Raw genomic sequence first — 21,260 nt, forward strand, 5'->3', positions numbered from 1 at the left:
TGTTTAAAGCTTGGGAAATCTTTTTGTATCCAAATCCGGCTTTAAACTTCTCCACAACAGTATCTCGGACCTGCCTGGTGTGTTCCTTGGTTTTCATAATGCTCTCTGCACTTTAAACAGAACCCTGAGACTATCACAGAGCAGGTGCATTTATACAGAGACTTGATTACACACAGGTGGATTCTATTTATCATCATCGGTCATTTAGGACAACATTGGATCATTCAGAGATCCTCACTGAACTTCTGGAGTGAGTTTGCTGCACTGAAAGTAAACGGGCCGAATAATATTGCACGCCCCACTTTTCAGTTTTTTATTTGTTAAAAAAGTTTAAATTATCCAATAAATGTTGTTCCACTTCACGATTGTGTCCTACATGTTGTTGATTCTTGACAAAAAAAATTAAATTTCATATCTTTATGTTTGAAGCCTGAAATGTGGCGAAAGGTTGCAAGATTCAAGGGGGCCGAATACTTTTGCAAGGCACTGTATATTGAGGAGGTGGATGGGGTTGACTGGACATTGGCAACAAGATGAATTTCACAGGGCAATAGCATGGCTAAATACCGTAGTTTTCGGACTATAAGGCTTGACTATAAGCCCCACCCACCAAATTTGACACGGAAACGTCATTTGTTCATACATAAGCCGCACTGGACTATATGCTGTTGCTGTCCTCACTGTATTATGGGATATTTACACCAAAAGATATTAACGGGTAACACTTTATTTATCATAATTATAACACTGTCATAAGCATTAATGACTGTCAAAAGACAGACAGACGACAGAGACGTCACCGGAGCTACCGAAAAAAAGGACTTTTGCTGAAAAGTGGCTGCAGGAGGTACCATGGCTAGAAGCAAATGATGCTCGCACGGAAATGTGGTGCAACATTTGCCGTGAGAATCCCAATTTCGCTAATAAGAGCAGCGCATTTTATGTAGGGTCAAAGAATTTTAGCCATCCAAACTTTGAAAAGCACGAAAAAACACAGAGCACGTGGCAATCAAGCAAACTATCGATGTCAGACAGGACCCCACTCGCCCTATGGACAAGTGGCGGAAAAAAGTTATTGATGAACAGCGCCATGCACTGACAAACGTGTTTTTGCTCGCATTTCACAAAGCTAAACATGCACGTTCAATGAGCTCTTATGAGGAGGACATCCCACTTTTACAAAGGCTTGGAGTTAATGCGGGAGCCGCATATGAATGCCCTTTATTTTGAATTAGTGCTTGTATGTTTATTTCTTTACATTTCACTTCAAAGTAATGGCAGTTTTGTTGTTAATTGCCAGTTGATGTTAATCAAGCGTTAATTGTTTATATAATTAATTAAAGGTAATTGGCTCTAAGTAAAGCTTGTCATAATTTTATCGCATCAGGCGGGTCGGCTCTCAAGCTCAATGAGGACCAAGTCACATCTCCAGGTCCTCCTCTGAGAACCTGGGCAAAAGAAATATGTGCACCCCTGGTCATAAGCATTCATTAATGCCCATGATAGTGTCATGTCTTAATTATGACGGTTTTATGAGTTTTATGACGTCACTGTCAAATAAAGTGTTACCTATTAACCCAAATAAATGAACAAATAAGGTGCACTGCACTATTAGATGCAGGATTCAAAATTATGGAAAAAGGTAGCATCTTATAATCCAAAAATTACGGTAGCTGTCAGCACATTTGCTTCAAAATTCTGGGGTTCTGGATTTGAAACCCGTTACCTGACTCATGCCTTCCTGTATGTTGTGGCTTCCTTCTAGAATTCAAGAACATGCATGTTCATCAAAGACTTCAAATTGTCCTTAGGTTTGAGTGTGACTAGTCATTTGTTGATATATGCCCAGATACTGGCTGTTGACCAGTCCGTGGTGAACCATCTCTTTCTAAAATCATCACTGATAGGCTGCAGCTCACCCGAGACCTTAAAGAGTACAAGTGCTATAGAAAGTGGATATAAATTGGAGGAGTGGGTGGAAGGATGAGTGAACGGGAAATATTGTGTGGATGGATGTATTGTTCAAATGGATGTATTTTAGCACAATGTTCTCCTTGGTTGTGCTTCACTCTCTCACACCTACTTTCACATCAGCCTCTACGGAGGCCTGAACCATTAATTGCATCCCAGAAGAAGAACCTCACAGGGCAGGTGCCTGCAAGTTGAGAGCGTACCCTCCCTGGAGGAGTCTGAATCACTGTGGCACATCGCTGCCCACATCTATTGCAGGAATAATCTCTTCAATCCGCTGCTGACTTGTCAACGTCCCTCGTGGCATTTGTCATCAGAAGAAAATAAATCTAAGCGTTTTGTCGTTCTGAAGAGGTTTTTCTCTGCTGCTTTTGCCCTTCAGGACGAGCATTTAGTCTACTTACTCCCTCAGCTTTATTAAAATATCACACTTTTATTGCTTTCTTAATTCCTCTTCTTAACACTCCATTTCTGCCCTTTTCCCTAATATTCCCCCAGTTGCAAGGGATGCGCTCATTTTAGCATATTTATTTCATTACCACGTTTGGCTCACTTTTATTATCTCCATGCTTCTTGCCTTTGAACGGATGCTTTAATTGACTTATATTGATGTGTTCTGTCTCTCTGCCGAGCGCAAAATGAAACTTTCGGGAAATGCCCCGAAATGAAAATGCGTTTGCAAGTATATAATATGCTCAATTCTGATGAGTTTTTTTGTGTGAGGTGGCATTTATGCAGAGTACATTAATGTGATGAAATATTTTTTTGTCTCCAGATAACCTCAGAGCAACTCATCCTGCTTTTGGAGCTCCTCTTAGACGAAACCAAGCTGAGCGCATCTACCATGCATGCTCTGGCTCATACCTATGACTTGCACAGCCAAGACGCTGAGGTAAGCTACACACACGCACACGTAGAAACACGAACATACACACAGTCTCTTAGAATAACGAGTGCAAGGTCTTCTCTCGTTGTTCGACCCAGCTTGCACCGCGCTGAGTAATGCGTAGTAAATTCTCCCCGTAATAGCAACTCTCCTCTTTACGGCCGCCATTACTGAGTAAAATCCCACAAGTATGCACGTCATGTTTTTTTAGTGCTGCACAAAGATCCTTAATGGTGCTATTAACAATATGTGTGTGCGCATGAGTGTGTGCGTGCTTTACTCATCTCTATTTGTTCTCTGCTGCACCCGCTGGTCGTACTATTAGGTACACAATCTAATGAGTAGAATTTACGGAAGGTTGTACAATTTGAAGTTAAAAACAAAGTCAGACCAAAGGTCAAACAAGCGTCACATGTGGCATCATGCGGGACCTCAGCTCAATAAGGACTACTAACTAAGGCTGCGCCATCTTAGGCACCCCACAATTCGATTCGATTACAATTCAGGGTGCTACAATTTGATTATTGAGGGATGATCACGGTATAGGCGATGGTCACGATTATCTCGATTATCGATGGATCATACATTGCTAATTAATAAAATTAGCCAAACAAATTTATGTCCATTATTTCCTAATGATTCAACAGGAACAATGGAAACATGCCCATATAACAAAAGATGCCCATAAGCTGTTTTTTTTTTTTAATTAATTAATTAATCAATTAAATTTTTTTTACAAGAAAGTTAAAAAACATTAACCATTTTAAAAGCGGTGCTTATTTCTCAACACGCCTATACAACACACAGCTGACCTTGAGATGCTCTTTTTCACAAGAAGGTGCAAAAACATTAGCTGTTTCAAAAGCAGTACTTATTTCTCTCAAAAATACAATTTAATTTACACTGGTGGAATGAATTCCACATTGTCTGGGAACAAACAAACTGTCTTTAAAAAAAACTTTTTTTTAACCAATGTACTTTGTTTTCACAGATTTCTGTACTATTTCGCATGTTTGTAGAGTTACCGCTGTACTTAATTCTGGTTTTACACAATCTGCATCTGGAGTAACTTTTGTACACCACCAAACAACACACAAATTGACATGGAGATACATGTTAGCGAAGTCGCTAATTAGCATAGCGCTTGGGGCTAACTAGTAACATCTCAAAAACGACAACAATAAAAGCTAAACAGTACAAAAGGGTTCATGTATGCACCTCTGATAGACGGACACGGGACTTGGTAAAAGTTCTTAGTTTTTTGCTGACTAACACGCCTTGAACCTACTGCTGGACAACTGAAAGACAAGGAGTACCGAACTATCTCTCTTCCCCTCTTGCTCTTAAAAATAACTTGCGCACAGAAGAGGATCCAAAGCGCGACCGCCGGGTCCCTGCCTGTCTCATACACAAATTTATGTTTGAGTCTTTTGAACAGGAGTAAATCTCTCGCTCAGTAACTTCAGCTGCAACCATCATAACGTTGTGCGTGCGTCTATTAAAGGTGTCCGGGCGGCAGATGTGTTTGAATTTCATTCCGCTGCTAGCGGCTGTCATAAAATTATTAGGGAAAATCATCGTTTTTGAACATTTATGAATGGTAATCGAATCATCACGTGTCGAATCTCGATGCATCTAATAATTTGATTTTTTTGGCACACCGCTACTACTAAAACCACATGTATGTTTTACTTTTATTCCGACCGAAGATAGGCGAGTGCATTTACATTTTTATTAGATTATAACCAATGAGTGGTGGTTTATGTAAGTGCGTCAACACTACTGCTTTAGAATGACATCTTTAGGTTTTCAAATACATATTTATCGAGTTGTGAGGGGTGTGTGGATGTAAACAACATTGCATTCTACACAATGATAGTGATTTTTAACACCAGAAAATAAAAATTCTATAGTATTTTTCTTCTTGGGAGCAGTATCTTATTGTATTTCATATTGAATAAAGTTCATATTATGAATAGGTTTAAAAAAAATGGAAAAAAAGGTATGTAAGTATATACAGTTCAGGCCAAAAGTTTGGACACACCTTTTCATTTGTGCGTTTTCTTTATTTTCATGACTATTTTGTAAATTTTCACTGAAGGAATAAAACTAATAATGAACATGTGTGGAATTACGTACTTAGCAAAAAAAGTGAAATAACTAAAAACTAGGGCTGTCAAAATTATCGCCTTAACAGGGGGTAATTAATGTTTTTTTTTTTTTTAATTAATCACGTTTAATCACGCATGAATCAATTAATCACGCAATTAACGCACATGCCCCGCTCAAACAGACTAAAATGACAGTACAGTGTAATGTCCGCTTGTTACTTGTTTTTTGGTGTTTGGCGCCCTCTGCTGGCGTTTGGGTCCAACTAATTTTATGGGTTAGTACCATGAGTGAGCATGGTGTAATTATTGACATAAACAATGGCGAGCTACTAGTTTATTTTTTGATAGAAAATTTTACAAATGTTAATAAAACAAAAACATTGAGGGGTTTTAATGTAAAATTTCTATAACTTGTACTAACATTTATCTTTTAAGAACTACAAGTCTTTCTATCCATGGATCGCTTTAAGAGAATGTTAATAATGTTAATGCCAACTTCTTAATTTATTGTTATAATAAAAAAATACAGTACTTATGTACCGTATGCTGAATGTATATATCTGTCTTGTGTCTTATCTTTCCGTTGCAACAATAATTTACAGAAAAATATGGCATATTTTATAAATGGTTTGAATTGCGATTAATTATGATTATTTTTAAGCTGTAATTAACTCGATTAAAAATTTTAATCATTTGACAGCCCTACTAAAAACGTATAATATTCTAGTATCTTCAAAATAGCCACCCTTTACTCTGATGACTTTTTTGCACTCTTGCCATTCTGTTGATGAGCTTCAAGAGGGAGTCACCAAAAATGGTTTTTGAAATCATAGGTATGCCTTTTCAGGGTTAACTAGTGGAATTTATTGCTTTATCAATGGGGTTGGGACTAGGCATGTGCCACAACTAGACACACTAAACACGCTGGAGTTAACTCTCGTAGCTGGTGGGAATGAAAGTGTTGCTGCGAAATCATATTGGATGCTTTGTCTCCTCAGCAGCCGCCCTCTACAAACATGTTTTACATGTCGGTTGGCCCTCCTCTACTGAAGTATTCCCATACTAGTGTTTTCGTTTTCTTTGATGGGGGAAAAGGTTCAGGAGTTTCAACTCTTCCAGCCGTCATGTAGCACAGCTGACTCACTGACACTGAGCAACAACCGGTTGGGGAAGGTTGAGCCTTATAGCTGCAAGCGAGGGGTTTCTACATTCATTTTTGGGACATAAAAAATAGCTAATACCTTAGGGACGGTATGACGGAAAATTTTTGCGGTTTTGAAACCTTGATGTTTTCATACCACGTTATACCTTGGGACCTAAATTTGTGTTGCATTGGAAGAGGTGTGTCCAAACTGTATGTGCATGTGCATGTATTTATATATAATTTGATATAAAATAACTGAATAAATTTAGGGATCCATTTTGGGGGGAAAATATTTAAATATTTTTTTAAATGCAAATTGAAAAAAAAAAAATCATAATTCTAAATAAAATAAAATAAATTTAAAAACTAAAACTCAAGATAAGAATAAAAATATACAAGGAGAAAGCCATCAATTGAAATAAGTGTGGCCCATCTGTATTTTTTCTGGAATTTTGTTCTGTTTTGTTGTTTAAGAAATCTCTTGTGACCTCACGTATCTTAACTCGGATTAGACGTCTATTGCCGTGTTGATTCCCTTCTTTTACTAACTTTTTTACGAACTACCACAACACATACTCTATAACCACCCAATCGTTCAATCACTTTCAGGTCTAGCCCCTCCCAGTTGAAATGGATTGGATGTCTATTGCAGTCAACACACACTCTCTGACCTGGGCTGGCAGTGAAGCCAATGATAACTTTTGAATAATTTTCCACCGTTGACCACTGTCGCTGAAAGATTTAAACTGTAAATATAGCGCAACCTGTGATCACAAAAAAGCTAGGGCTGTCAAAATTATCGCGTTAACGGGCGTTAATTAATTTTTTAAATTAATCACGTTAAAATATTTGACGCAATTAACGCACTCCCCCCGCTCAGACAGATTTAAATGACAGTACAGTGAAATGCCCACTTGTTGACTGTGTTTTATGGGGTTTTGCCGCCCTCTGCTGGCGCTTGGGTGCGACTGATTTTATAGGCTTCAGCACCCATGAGCATTGTGTAAGTAATTATTGACATCAACAATGGCGGGCTACTAGTTTATTTTTTGACTGAAAATTTTACAAATTTTATTAAAACGAAAACATTAAGAGGGGTTTTAATATAAAATTTAAACATTTTTCTTTTAAGAACTACAAGTCCTTCTATCCATGGATCGCTTTAACAGAATGTTAATAATGTTAATGCCATCTTGTTGATTTATTGTTATATTAAACAAATAGTCCTTATGTACTGTATTTTGAATGTATATATCCATCTTGCGTCTTATCTTTGCATTCCAACAATAATTTACAGAAAAATATGGCATATTTTATAGATGGTTTGAATTGCGATTAATTACGATTAATGAATTTTTAAGCTGTAATTAACTCGATTAAAAATTTTAATCGTTTGACAGCCCTAAAAAAACACACCATTTGAAACTCATATCGCAATAACTCATAAAAAACTCATATCCTTTTATGAAAAGTTCCCTTAAGGTGTTTTGGTTTTGGTGGCAAAAAACAAACAAACAAAACACAATTGCACTTGTACATGCAAATGTGACGTCGTATCATCTACCAACAAAGGCCATTGTCTAACAACGACTCGTGACTGGTAGCACCGTCATATCCTGAGAAGCTGAGATTTCAGTAATGTATCTCAGTAATTCACTCCTAAATTGTTGTCAGTCATTGCACGTTTTCATGTACAGTATTAAAACAAATCATTAAAATGACATAGCAAGGACATTAATAGACATGAAATAATCCAGGTGATCAATTTACTCTACATAATATCCTATGGGAAAAGTTCCAATTTGAACAATCTGAAGTCAACCAAGGTCAGAGTAAAAATGAAGTAACCACATCATTAAGGTCTTTGTCGTTTACCCACTTGAAATTTGGCCCCCGGTCCAGGATCTCTACACTGAGTTGAACTTCCCAGCACTCGGGAGGAGAGTCTTACTCTTGAGTTTCCAGGAAAAACCTTGAGTGTCTACTAAAAATATACAGGGCCATTATGCTGATGGTCCTGCATGGAAAAACACTTAAGCAAATACGTACACCTTTCTCAAGGCACATTTCTCATCCGGAGAAGTGTGTTCATTATCTGCATTGATTCCTTCTATGTGCGCTTCTTCTGCATCTTCTTTTTACAAGACCGATGATACTCTAGATGCAATCTTCATAACAGTGCCTGGACCTTAAACATAAAGTATGTGTAATGTATAAGCTATATTTGTTGTATTTTCAACCTCTTTACAACTTTACAAAACCGGGGAATAGGTTGACATATTTTTTACAAAAGGAAAAAAAATATTGACTATTGCTCAGTATACCCCCCCAAATGGGGCCCCAATTTGTCTTCGCTTCATAGTTTTTGAAAGTGGATGTTTGTGTCACACATGGTAGGTTAGACAATGAACCCTACTATCTGTCAATTTTCACATTTTCTGTCTATGAAATGCCCCTAAACAGCTAAAATAATCAACTTGTAAAATAATTCTATTCTTATAATTCCGCTATTAAAATTAATTGTAATTGTATACTGTGCTTCTTGTACATTTTTCGCATTTGGGGAAAACACTTCTACCCGTATGTTCGTAAGAAAACATATAGAATTTGAACCTTGAATAGACCCTATAGCGCGCATTTGCCGATTCAGAGTCGGACAACAGTGTCCCTATTCATAAAAGTTTTTTTTAATTTTTTTTAATGACAAAAAAAGTAGTGTAATGGCACATACCTTAGTTGCCAGATTTTGCCATGTTTCCACATGTAACATACTAGGTATCAACAAAAGTGAGTGCCTCACACCTACAAATACTGGCTTTGGCCAAATCAAGTCTAATTTATAACCTTATTTGAAACTCCAAAAAGGAGCAAACAATGGCGTTTTCATGTTCTACAAATGAAATCAAAGCTATATTAAATGCTATTGAAGAGGGGCTTTACTGTATACTAATAATGAATAATGACCCACCGATACTAGTAAGTATCGGTACCGATTTGGCACTAAAATTGGATCATCTGTATCTGTGAGTACTAAGAAATAGCGTGCCTATGTTGTGAGATTGACTTTTCGTGATTTAGTTTCCAACCTCTGGTCGCCCTACCAAAGATGGCACCTGATACGCGCGATGTCGTAAAAATAGCACTGCTTGTCGCCCTTCCCAAGCTGATGATAGAAGTACAGTCGTGTGGCGTCAAATCATCCTTCTGCTGTGAAATTAAAAGAGTTTAGCACTAGAACATATCCAATCTATTTGATTTTAAATGATTGGAGAATCTTCCTCCTCATAAACCTCTCTGTCTTGTAGGGTGCCACAAGGCTCTATTTTAGGGCCTGTTTTGTTTGCACTTTATTTGTTACCTTTAAGATCAATTATAAAGAATCACAATATCTCTTTTCATTTTCAACAACGAACAACTTGCTCTCACTAAATTGATGGACTGAATTTCTGATGTGAAGCAGTGGCTAGCATAAAACATTTGCATCTTAACGAAAGCAAAACTGAATGTGCTGTGTATCGCAAAAGTGAGTACACTCCTCGCATTTCTGCAGATATTTAAGTATACCTTTTCATGGTACAGCCCTGACAAAATGACACTTTGACACAATGAAAAGTAGTCTGAGTGCAGCTTATATAATAGAGGTAATTTATTTTCCCCAAGAAAGCCCGCCCGGCTCATCAGACCATAGGACATGGTTCCAGTAATCCATGTGTTTTGTTGACATGTCTTCACCAAACTGTTTGCGGGCTTTCTTGTGTACCGTCTTCAGAAGAGGCGTCCTCCTGGGGTAACAGCCATGAACACCAATTTGATGTAGAGTGCGGCGTATTGTCTGAGCTCTAACAGGCTGACCCCCCCCACCTCTTCAATCTCTGCAGCAATGCTGACAGCACTCCTGTAATGAGTCACATGACATTTTGGAGGGAAAATGACAAGCAGTACTCAATTCGGACATTTAGGGATGTACGTAGTTTCCATGGGGTGTACTCACTTTTGTTGCCAGGGGTTCAGATATCAATGGCTGTATTTTGAGTTATTTTGAGTGGAAAATGAATTAACTCTATTATATAAGCTGCACACACACTACTTTTCATTGTGTCATTTTGTCAGTGTTGTCCCATGAAAAGTATACTTAAATATCTGCAGAAATGCGAGGGGTGTACTCACTTTTGTGATACACTGTATAACTTTCGGCACGCTTTCCATGATGAATGGCCTTGTATTCAACTCTGGCTCCTTTTTTTTTTCAGACACACGTTAATAGGCTCACCTTTGAAAAACATATTAGTGGTGCTGTAAGAGCAAGTTATTTCCAGCTCTGTTTCTAAGTGAAACCTTTTCTTAGTCGCCATGACCTTGAAAAAGCAATTCATGCCTTTAAAAGTACAAATCTGGACTACTGCAATGCACTTTATGTTGGTCTTTCCAAGTCCTCTATTTCTCGTCTGCAACTTGTTCAAAAGGCTGCTGCTCGATTTTTAACCGGTGAAAGACCCACTTTTTTAGATTCCCTTTTCTCCGGACTACGTAGCCTGGTTTTTAGGGTTTTAATGTTTTTGGATTTTATGTTTTATCTTCTGTTTTTACTTTTAGCGCGACATGTGGATTTTTTTTTTTTTAAATCTCAATTTTATTGTATAATACTTTCCTGCCTTTTATTTATCCTGAACTATATTTTTGTTGTTGAAAAGCCAGACCATCATAATTATGACGTGACACTATCATGGGCCTTAATGAATGCTTATAACTAGACATGTCCCGATCGATCGGGTCCGATGACGTCATTTTCAAAGTATTGGAATCGGCAAAAAAATATCGGCCATGCCTTTTTTAAATATATATATATTTTTTAATGAAATTGTTTTCTAATTGTATTTAACGTTACAGACATAATATGCTACACTCATCCAGAGTCTTTAGTTTAGGCTTAAGTTAGGGTTATCAACTTTATCCCGATAATGGTGGTAATTTTTTTTTTTTTAAATGTATCACGTTGAAATATTAATATTAATGCATGCGCTGCGCGACCTACTCACGCATTGTCACGCTCAATCTGTAATGGCGCCGTTTTACCTATATAGAGAGATAAAAGGCAGCGTAAAATGAGTAGAGTGAATTTTGGCAGCCTTTGGAGGCTTTTTTTAATTGGCTAAAGCCTTACAATCCCTCTCCCTACGATTAGAAATATCATGGGAAGCAATGTGGGGAAGCAAGGTAGCATTTGACCTTTTTTTAAACACCTTATGTTATTTCCCAACGCAGAGAAGATATATCAATTGGTAGCACTACGCACAGTCATGGTTCCACTTCCCATAATGCATTTGGGCATGGCAGCAGTATCATTTACTGAAAGCTCAACAAATACACTAGATGGCAATATTTAGTCACAGTATACAAAGTCACAAGTTTTTCTATCCGTGGATCCCTCTCACAGAAAGAATGTTAATAATGTAAATGCCATCTTGAGGATTTAGTGTCATAATAAACAAATACAGTACTTATGTACTGTATGTTGAATGTATATATTCGTCCGAGTTTTATTCATTTTTTTCTTAATGCATTGCCAAAATGTATATGATCGTGAAAAATTATCAGGAATGATTGGAATTGAATCGGGAGCAAAAAAAAGCAATCGGATCGGGAAATATCGGGATCGGCAGATACTCAAACTAAAACGATCGGATCAGGAGCAAAAAAACATGATCGGAACAACCCTACTTATAACAGATGTCATTAAGTATCGTCAGGGAAATGATGCCACTAACTCCATTAATGTTTAGCTCGGATTTTTTACATCCTTTCAAAGGTGAGATAATTTGCTGGATGACACAAAGTGACATCCGTCATAAACATTCGTTAATGCTCGTGGCACTGTCATGTCATAATTATGACGGTCTTATGACAGTTTCATGGCACCACTGTCAAGTAAAGTGTAACCGTGTCGGGGAAGGCAAGCCCCTTGTTAACAATAAAACACAGGTCTGGCAAAAATAATGAAGTAGCAGAGGTGGTGGCAACAGTGAACAACAGTTTATTATAGTGAATTCATTGTAACAATCAAAAATAAAACATGCTTTATTCAAAATTCCTTAAAATGGTTGAGTGAATATTTAGAAAAACAAAACCACTGCAAACAACTCAAACGTGAAAATGCCCCCAACTAAGAAAAAGGCACACAAAAAAAGCAAAACTTCCCCTGCACGTTTAGTTAAATTCTTTAAAACGATTTGAGTGGCTCAAAAGGGAACTTAATTAAACAGCAGTTGGCAGACTTCTCTCACTCCAGGTGGCCACTGCTAAGCACAGCAAAGGGTTAACACATTTAACACAATAAGCACAAGAAATGTAAAACTACCTCACATGCAGCCGGCTCCGCTCAAAGCTGGTTCTCAGCAGGTCTCGTGTCAAGGCAAATAACCTGGCTCATGCACAGGTGCTGAGCATGAGCCAATTTATAGTGCCTGATGGAGGAGTTGCAGTCAATTGAGCATGATGCGTTTGGGACTGTAGGAAAATTAGGCACCCCAACTTTCCACCCTGTTACAAAAGTATACCAAATATCATAGCTAGCAATTAATGAAAAAACTGGAACAGTACCTGAAGAAATAATTACAACAGAACATGAATTAATGATTGTTATTTACGTCTGTAGCATTGCAATGCATGCTAGGGGGCATGTTGAATGACAAAAGTGTTGACAACTGGTGGCAGCAGAGGTTGACTGTCGCCCCCAAGGAAGCAGTGATGGCTAAATGAAACTTCTTGAAGCAATGAAGCTTTGCAGCCCATTGGTTCAAAGCTTCATGGTGATTCATTTGGCCTTAGACAGTCGTATGATGCCACTGTCAAATTAAGTTTTATCAGTTAATATTTTTTGGTATAAATATCTCATAATACAATGAGGACAGCTGCAGCTTATAGTCCAGTGTGGCTTATCTGTGAACAAATGCAATTTTTGTGGGTGGCTGCTTATAGCCAGGCGTGCCTTACAGTCTGAAAATTACGGTAATTCACTGCCAGATCCCCCACTTTAAATGGATCTGACGTCTAGCACTGTCAATGGCAGACAATGAGTTAAGCTGTGTCTAACCAAGCCACGATAACAATTACTTTACAATACAAGTGCGAATGCAGTAATTGAGTATTAAAAGAGGAAAAAAATTATATTTAAAAAAAATAAATTAAAAAAAAATGCAGCAATCGATAGGCCTACCACACAGCCGTCTGTCGGAATCGGTATTGGGAGGCAAAAAATGGTAATCGTGCAACACTGCTAATAATGTCTAATTTCACTCTTACTGATGCTGTTGTCTTCATTTTCAAAAAAATATAAGCTATCAATGCTGCGTGTTCCTGAGAAAGAAAATGACTCAACTTGGACTGAGAATAGATTGTGTCCACAAATGTCTGTAGTAGCTATGGAGCTTACATTTCAGTAAGGAGGAAAATGATGGATGAATGGATACTTGGTGGTAGTCAAGAGAAAAATGATGGATGAATGGATACTTGGTGGTAGGAAAAAAGCTATATAGTGCAAGTCTTTGTAATCATATATCCATAAAGGGGAACACATTCATAAATGAATCGTTCACGTTTGTCACAGCAGCTTTATCGTAAGTGAAAGGTGCCGGAAAAATCCACTCATTCAGCATCTGTTTTAGTGTCCAAACTGTTAAGTCATCAGCAAACTCACGAGTGTTAGCGTGCGAAGCTTCAGTTTCAGTCCGTGCTGCTGAAAGAAAATGGGGTGGTTGCCCGCAAACTTGTCTGCCCTAGGGACATTATGAGTGACCACGCATATACATACATGCGAGTAAGTGGAGCATGTGTCCGCATGTATGAGACCTGCTGCGTGACTTTCGCCCGCTTTCTTTCCTATGGGTAGCATGTCATGTCTGGCCTGTATGTGTGCGTGTGCACCGGAATGTGCTTTTAATATAGGTTTGTGTCGAAGGTCAGTCCAACGTGCTGGACACATCTGTTTTTAAAGTCTAAGAATTATTGGGGTCAAAACAGCAGCACAACATGACAAGAGCTTACTTTTGTCTTGCATCGCTTAGGTTCAGGTGAAGTTTAAATGTTATCCCGGTGCTCGCTTGGTTTTTCATTGAGTGTTTCGACTTCCTCACATATTGCCCAGACATGCTACTTAGGTTTATTGAAGGTTTTAAAATGTCAGTTTGGAGAATATGAGTAGGAATGGTTGTGGCAATCAGTTTTGCGTGCTAGATGTCCAATCCACGGCAGTGAATGTTAATTGTAATGTTTTGTGTGCCCCCATTTTAGTGGGTGCTAATTAGCAAGGTTTCTTTTCCATATTGTAGTGGGTGCTAATAAGCATTTTTTTTTTTTTTAAATAATCAGTATTATTTTTTTTTTCATCTTAAGTAATAGGTGGTACTTGAGGCATGCGAAATTTCCGATTCCTTATTTACTCGCGATTTGGCCGTGGAAGATTTGAGAACGATTCACAAACATCCAAATTCCAATTATTGAATTATACCAGGTAAAGCAGAACTAAAACACAGTCAGCGCGGTCTTCAGGACGCAATGAGGAACGGACCGAGAGTAAATCTCATGTTGAACTCATATCGCTAGATTAAAAAAACAATAATACCTGACTGCGGCCGACAGCTGCGTCAAACAACACCCAATTGCTAGTTGCTACAACATACGGCCACATACGGTAGATATCACATATATGTAGAACTAGATGCAAAATGACAGACGACTTGCCTGGATAGAACATTTAAAGAGAACTAGATGCGAATGACTTTCCGTTTAGTAGTTGGCGCATTAGTAAACAGCCGCCATCTTAAAGCAGTAGACTTCTCTAGAAGGCTCTGTTGTAGCAAACCTAATTTTACTTTTTATCTAAAATACTCCTAAATCGGCAAAATCTTGACTTGAATCTATCTTTAAATGATGAAACAGTTTTAAAACTTTGACATGTCGAAAGTAGACAGAAGGGAAAGTATGGAATAACGGGAGCAATTTTAACAACTTTAACGGTTGATTCACGTCATTAAATTAATTGAATGTACAGCAGTTTAAAGCTGCTGATACAGAATGGGGACTTGAATATTTTATTCACTGTTTTAAAAGCCGAGGGCATCAATAATCGATTTAAAATCAAATCGTTAGGTGCCCAAAGATTCCCACGTCTAGGTGGTACCACTATTAGTCTGTATTTACCTTACTGAGTTACCTATGGTACTAAGGGTGCTCCTGAGGCTTTTAATGAGGTTTAAAAGGAAGTAATGGTGAGTGCAAAAAAAAATAATATTAATATAATACCTTTCAGGCATGCATTACGATTTTTGTGCCCTGCGATTGGCTGGCAACCAGTTCAGGGTGTCCCCTGCCTACTGCCCGTAGTTGGCTGGGATAGGCTCCAGCACCTCCACGACCCTCGTGAGGAAAAAGCGGCATGGAAAATGAATGAATGAATGAATTACGATTTTTAATTAAAAAAAAAAAAAAAAGTTTTTATTGCACAATATAGGACAGGGATCTAAAATTGCGGCCCAGGGACAATAATTTGCAGTCGCCATTTGGCATTAATTGTAGTCTTGGTGTTGCCCCCATGTATTTTGCAATGGGCAATAAAAAAAGAGGAACATGTTTATATATTTTATGTACGTATTAATTTAAAATAAAATGAATGAATTGATTGAAGGATTCATTTTGGGGAAAAAAGTATTGAAATATATATATATTTTTAAACAATTTTTAAAAAATGCATATCATAGAGACATGATGAACGAAAAATATGAATAATTTGTTGTTTTAAAAATAAAACAAATTGTAATAAATAAGAACAAATTAAAATAAGTGTGGTCCATATGTATTTTGCTCTTATTTTGTGACCTCACATACTGTTGCTTCACTCCTTGAGTGCAATTGACGGCAATAGACATCAATAGGTTTTTTTTTTTTCAATATTAATTTACCTATTTCAATAACTACCACAATACAGTGGGGCAAATAAGTATTCAGTCAACCACCAATTGTGCAAGTTCTCCTACTTGAAAAGAATAGAGAGGCCTGTTATTGTCAACATGGGTAAACCTCAACCATGACAGAAAGAATGTGGGGGAAAAAAACAACAGAAAATCACATTGTTTGATTTTTAAAGAATTTATTTCCAACTTAGAATGGAAAATAAGATTTCTGGCTGTCAAAGAGGTCCAACTTCTTCTAACGAGGTCTAACAAGGCTCCACTTGTTACCTGTATTAATGGCACCTGTTTAACTCATTATCGGTATAAAAGAAACCTGTCCACAAACTCAGTCAGTCACACTCCAAACTCCACTATGGCCAAGACCAAAGAGCTTTCGAAGGACACCAGAGACAAAATTGTAGACCTGCACTAGGCTGGGAAGACTGAATCTGCAATAGGTAAAACGCTTGGTGTAAAGAAATCAACTGTGGGAGCAATTATTAGAAAATGGAAGACATACAAGACCACTGATAACCTCCCTCGATCTGGGGCTCCATGCAAGATCTCACCCCGTGGCATCAAAATGATAACATGAACGGTAAGCAAAAGTCCCAGAACCTCACGGGGGGACCTGGTGAATGACCTACAGAGAGCTGGGACCACAGTAACAAAGGCTACTATCAGTAACACAATGCACCACCAGGGAATCAAATCCTGCACTGCAAGACGTGTCCCCCTGCTGAAGAAAGTACACATCCAGGCCCGTCTGCGGTTCGCTATAGAACATTTGGATGATCCAGAAGAGGACTGGGAGAATGTGTTATGGTCAGATGAAACCAAAATAGAATTTTTGGGTAGAAACACAGGTTCTCGTGGTTGGAGGAGAAAGAATACTGAATTGCATCCGAAGAACACCATACCCACTGTGAAGCACGGGAGTGGAAACATCATGCTTTGGGGCTGTTTTTCTGCAAAGGGACTAGGACGACTGATCTGTGTAAAGGAAAGAATAAATGGGGCCATGTATCGAGAGATTTGGAGTGAAAATCTCCTTCCATCAGCAAGGGCATTGAAGATGAGACATGGCTGGGTCTTTCAGCATGACAATGATTCCAAACACACAGCCAGGGCAACAAAGGAGTGGCTTCGTAAGAGGCATTTCAAGGTCCTGGAGTGGCCTAGCCAGTCTCCAGATCTCAACCCCATAGAAAATCTCCGGAGGGAGTTGAAAGTCCGTGTTGCCCAACGACAGCCCCAAAACATCCCTGCTCTAGAGGAGATCTGCATGGAGGAATGGGCCAAAATACCAGCAACAGTGTGTGAAAAGCTTGTGAAGAGTTACAGAAAACATTTGGCCTCCGTTATTGCCAACAAAGTGTACATAACAAAGTATTGAGATGAAGTTTTGGTCTTGACCAAATACTTATTTTCCACCATGATTTGCAAATAAATTCTTTAAAAATCAAACAATGTGATTTTCTGTTGTTTTTTTTCCACATTCTTTCTGTCATGGTTGAGGTTTACCCATGTTGACAATAACAGGCCTCTCTATTCTTTTCAAGTGGGAGAACTTGCACAATTAGTGGTTGACTAAATACTTATTTGCCCCACTGTACATACAGGGGGGTTGGACAAAATAATGTACACACATAACATTTTGGCATCATAATAATTGAACATAATTGTTAAAGAATGGTATGAGGAACATTCTCATGAAGTTGAACATCTCCTAATCCCCAAACGTCAACATTATTGAGCATTTATGGTCAGTTTAAGAGATTCAATTAGGACGTCGATTTCCACCGCCATCGTCTCTAAGAGTTAGAGAGTATTCTAACTGAAGAATGGCTTGAAATTCCTTTGGAAACAATTCCCAAGTTGTATGAATCAATACGTCAGAGAATTGAGGCTGTAATTGAAGCAAAAGGCGGACCTACACCATATTAAATTAGTTTTTGTTGATTCTTTAGGGTGTTTCCATGATTTTGTCCAACCGCTGTACATATTCTGTGAACTGGGCTGGCAGTTTAGCAAAGTGACCACTGTCCCTGGAAGGGTTAGAAAAGTAATTTTACTAGATTCATTTTGTGATTTTCTTCAAATTTAGGATGTGGTGTGATCATTCTGTTGACACAGGCCATTGATATTGAAGTCATATATTTTGTGGTTGCGCCTCAAAGCATTTTTAACCGGAGAAAAGCGCCATTCATATATAATCTAAACGACATTGTATTGGTACTCTGTAGTGTGTAGTTTCATATTTCTCCATTGTTTTCGTTGATTACTTAATCAGTGATACATATTAAGCTATTATCACTAATAAGTGTGTGCCCATTACAGATTGAAGTTGCATTTCAAATAGGGTTGGTCACATCATCGCTCTCATCGATAAAACGTTAGTGTCTCATAATGTTGCCGACACATTATCACATGCTTTATCCAAAGTATGACATAGACACTACAGAGGTATGTGCTGTGATCCTTGACACTGCATATAAGGTAGTTTCACTTGCAGGAATAACAATGCAACACAGTGCACTAATAAACGGAGGAATGTGGACGAACAAGCAAGAGGGGCCCTCAGAGAGGATGGTCGCCAATTAAAAAAAAAGAAAAAAAAAATGAGTGCATGAGCGCCATGCAGCTGCCGTGCCCCAGGGCTCTCCCCAGGAATGTAAATCGGCTAAGGCGACAGCTGCCGGGGACCGGTAGAGCGAACTGACGCTTTAAGTGCGCAACGACGGGCCTCAAAACATGAGTCGGGTGGAGACCATATGTAGTTTAAAGAGTTTAAGAGTATTCTTCCGGATGTCAAGCATCACAATACATTGAATCAATCCTCCTCCTTCCTAGGAGCATCTTGAAAAATCAGGTCGACATCAGACCTTGACGAGGTCACGCATGCACCTTCCCTCGTTGAACGTCACGTCTGGACTGCAGCGGGTCAGGACCGGTGCCAAAATACACTCTCCGGCGCAGATGAGCCGTCAGCTCTGTTTAAAGTGTTTTCATGGCTGCCTGCCAGGCGTGAAGCCTAGCGAGTGCCGCGTCGCAACTTCATCGGGTTCGTTTCGGAATCCAGGAAAACAGGCTTTGCAGTTAGCAATTAGCACACAATTAATTTTCACTTTTAAATGGCGCTTTATGAGTTTTGTGTTCATTCGATTACTTGAATACCAAAGTGTACAGTGTGGATGGTTTGGAATGGAAGCAACTTTTAATAATTTGACCTCACTTGAATTGTCCCTGTGTTCTGACTCGCAGGTGAGACATCGCTGGTGCGAGCTGGTGGTCAAACACAGACACGCTCCCGCGTATGGTGACGTGGAGCGCTTCCTAATTCACGACCAGGTAAATATTTTTCCGTACATCGCGCAAACTCAAGCAGAATTTGAAAATCAAATGGAGTGTTCGTGTAACTTTAGGCAATGGGTGTTTATCTATACGGTGAGCTGATGGTCCAGGAGGATGCAGAGCAGCAAGCTCTTGCTCGTCGCTGCCTTTCCTTGGCCAGCGAGGAAATGGACCGATCGGCACGCAAAGTGGTGGAAGAGATGGTTCTATGACAGGTAATAAGGGGCTCTGTTCTTCCTCTTCGTCTGTCTAGGGAACGACAAACCATCTCAAAGCTGATGCCGTGTTAAAGGGATCCACGGATAGAAAGACTTGTAGTTTTAAAAAAAATAAACATTGTTATGAGTTAAAATAATTTGATATTAAAACCCCTCTGGATATTATTGTTGATATTCAATTTGTAAAATTAGTTTAACTAGTAGGTCGTCACTGTTGTTGACATCGCAAGTCAGTGACGTCACATGGTTACACAGCCGGGCCTTCAGAGTATGACTCTAGCAACTTAAACATGTCATCTGTTCAACCTTTTCAATTTGAACCTGAGAGGAACATTAATGAGCATGACAACACTGTCTATATTTCACAAAACAAGCAGCAAAAGCAAAATGAACAGGAAAGAGGGGATAAGACGAGAGTATGACAAAACCAGTGTTCTGCCAAAATGTGCTCCACCAGCAAAACGTCATAGAAGAGGCGAATTTGACACCGAAACTACTACCATGCACTTTCAGCTTGTTTGGTTTACATTACATACAAACAGAACATACTTAATATGCCAAAACGTGGTAAAATCAAATAAGGCTGGTTTAAATACGCTACATGACTAATATGGTCAACAGATCTACAATCTGCTTTAAAGCTACCAAAAGAAAGCACAATGCTAAAAAGTATGAAAAGATGAAACATGCAAAAAGTATTTTGAGGCAATGAAAAGGTAATAAAAGACTCAATAAAATCACAATTAGTGAGTAATCGCCGCTTTTAACCGATGTGCGCATGTGTTAGACGTCTCATCGCGTAGAAGGGATTGCAGAACACCGGTAGTGTTCGTCTAGTGACAGTGACAAACTACGTCATCACCCCGAGCGTCCATTGCACACATAAAACAAGGCACCCTCCGTAGGTCAAAACATGTACTAAATATTATAGATTTTTAAATCAATGGCAATATTTTATGCGTTTTTAATAACATTTTAGTAAAAGAGAACAATTGTGGCTTAATCGAGCCTACAAGTCTTTAGGACCGAGGTTCCCTTTAACATCATTCAGAGAATGATCTGATTACACTGCCATTGTTAGACATCCAATCTATTTTGACAGTGTTCATTTGCTCCCAGTCAAAATAGATAATGGACATTTATTGCTGTCAATGGCAGCTAACGAGTTAAGATACACTACACTACACTTGATACATTCCTCCCTGATCCAACTGCTTGTGCATGTGTGTGCGGTGTTGGCGGGTGAGGCAGTTTCCATGCGCTCAGAGTAGTACTGTCAGAATGTGTTTGACTGAAAAGGAATTTGGTAACGTGAAAGACAGAAGGGAGTGGTGGATCAGTGAGTGTCATTTTTATACCCTTAACCCCTAGATGTCCTCTGCGGTGTGCGTGTGGCCGGAATTTTCCCCCTCTGGAATATTTGAATAGTCAAACCAGACCAGATTCTAGCCTTTGAATTCTTTGGCCTTCTAATCATGATGACACTTGCCTTGACAAGCAATGTCAAAGTTCCAGGATTTTTTTTTTTTGGTTCCGCTCTGGGAATGTGTGGGCTGTCCTTTTCTGGTGACTGGGTAGCTTTCAGTGTTGTTAATAACGGCGTTAGAATATAACGGCGTTACTAACGGCGTT

The 21,260-nt window shown here is 38.7% G+C and overlaps 1 protein-coding gene across 2 annotated transcripts in view; it reads left to right on the top strand.

The window, feature by feature from the left end:
• aopep (aminopeptidase O (putative)) overlaps positions 1–21,260 on the top strand; it is a 201,541-nt gene that overhangs the window by 172,652 nt on the left and 7,629 nt on the right. For both annotated transcript variants that reach the window (XM_057830790.1, XM_057830791.1), the window contains exons 14-16: positions 2,747–2,863; positions 19,321–19,407; positions 19,482–19,625. In XM_057830790.1, coding sequence (XP_057686773.1) covers positions 2,747–2,863; positions 19,321–19,407; positions 19,482–19,622 — 345 coding nt within the window. In that variant the 3' untranslated portion in view covers positions 19,623–19,625. The remainder of the gene's footprint in view (positions 1–2,746; positions 2,864–19,320; positions 19,408–19,481; positions 19,626–21,260) is intronic.

This window comes from Corythoichthys intestinalis, chromosome 3, assembly GCF_030265065.1.
Source record: "Corythoichthys intestinalis isolate RoL2023-P3 chromosome 3, ASM3026506v1, whole genome shotgun sequence".
NCBI lineage: Eukaryota > Metazoa > Chordata > Actinopteri > Syngnathiformes > Syngnathidae > Corythoichthys > Corythoichthys intestinalis.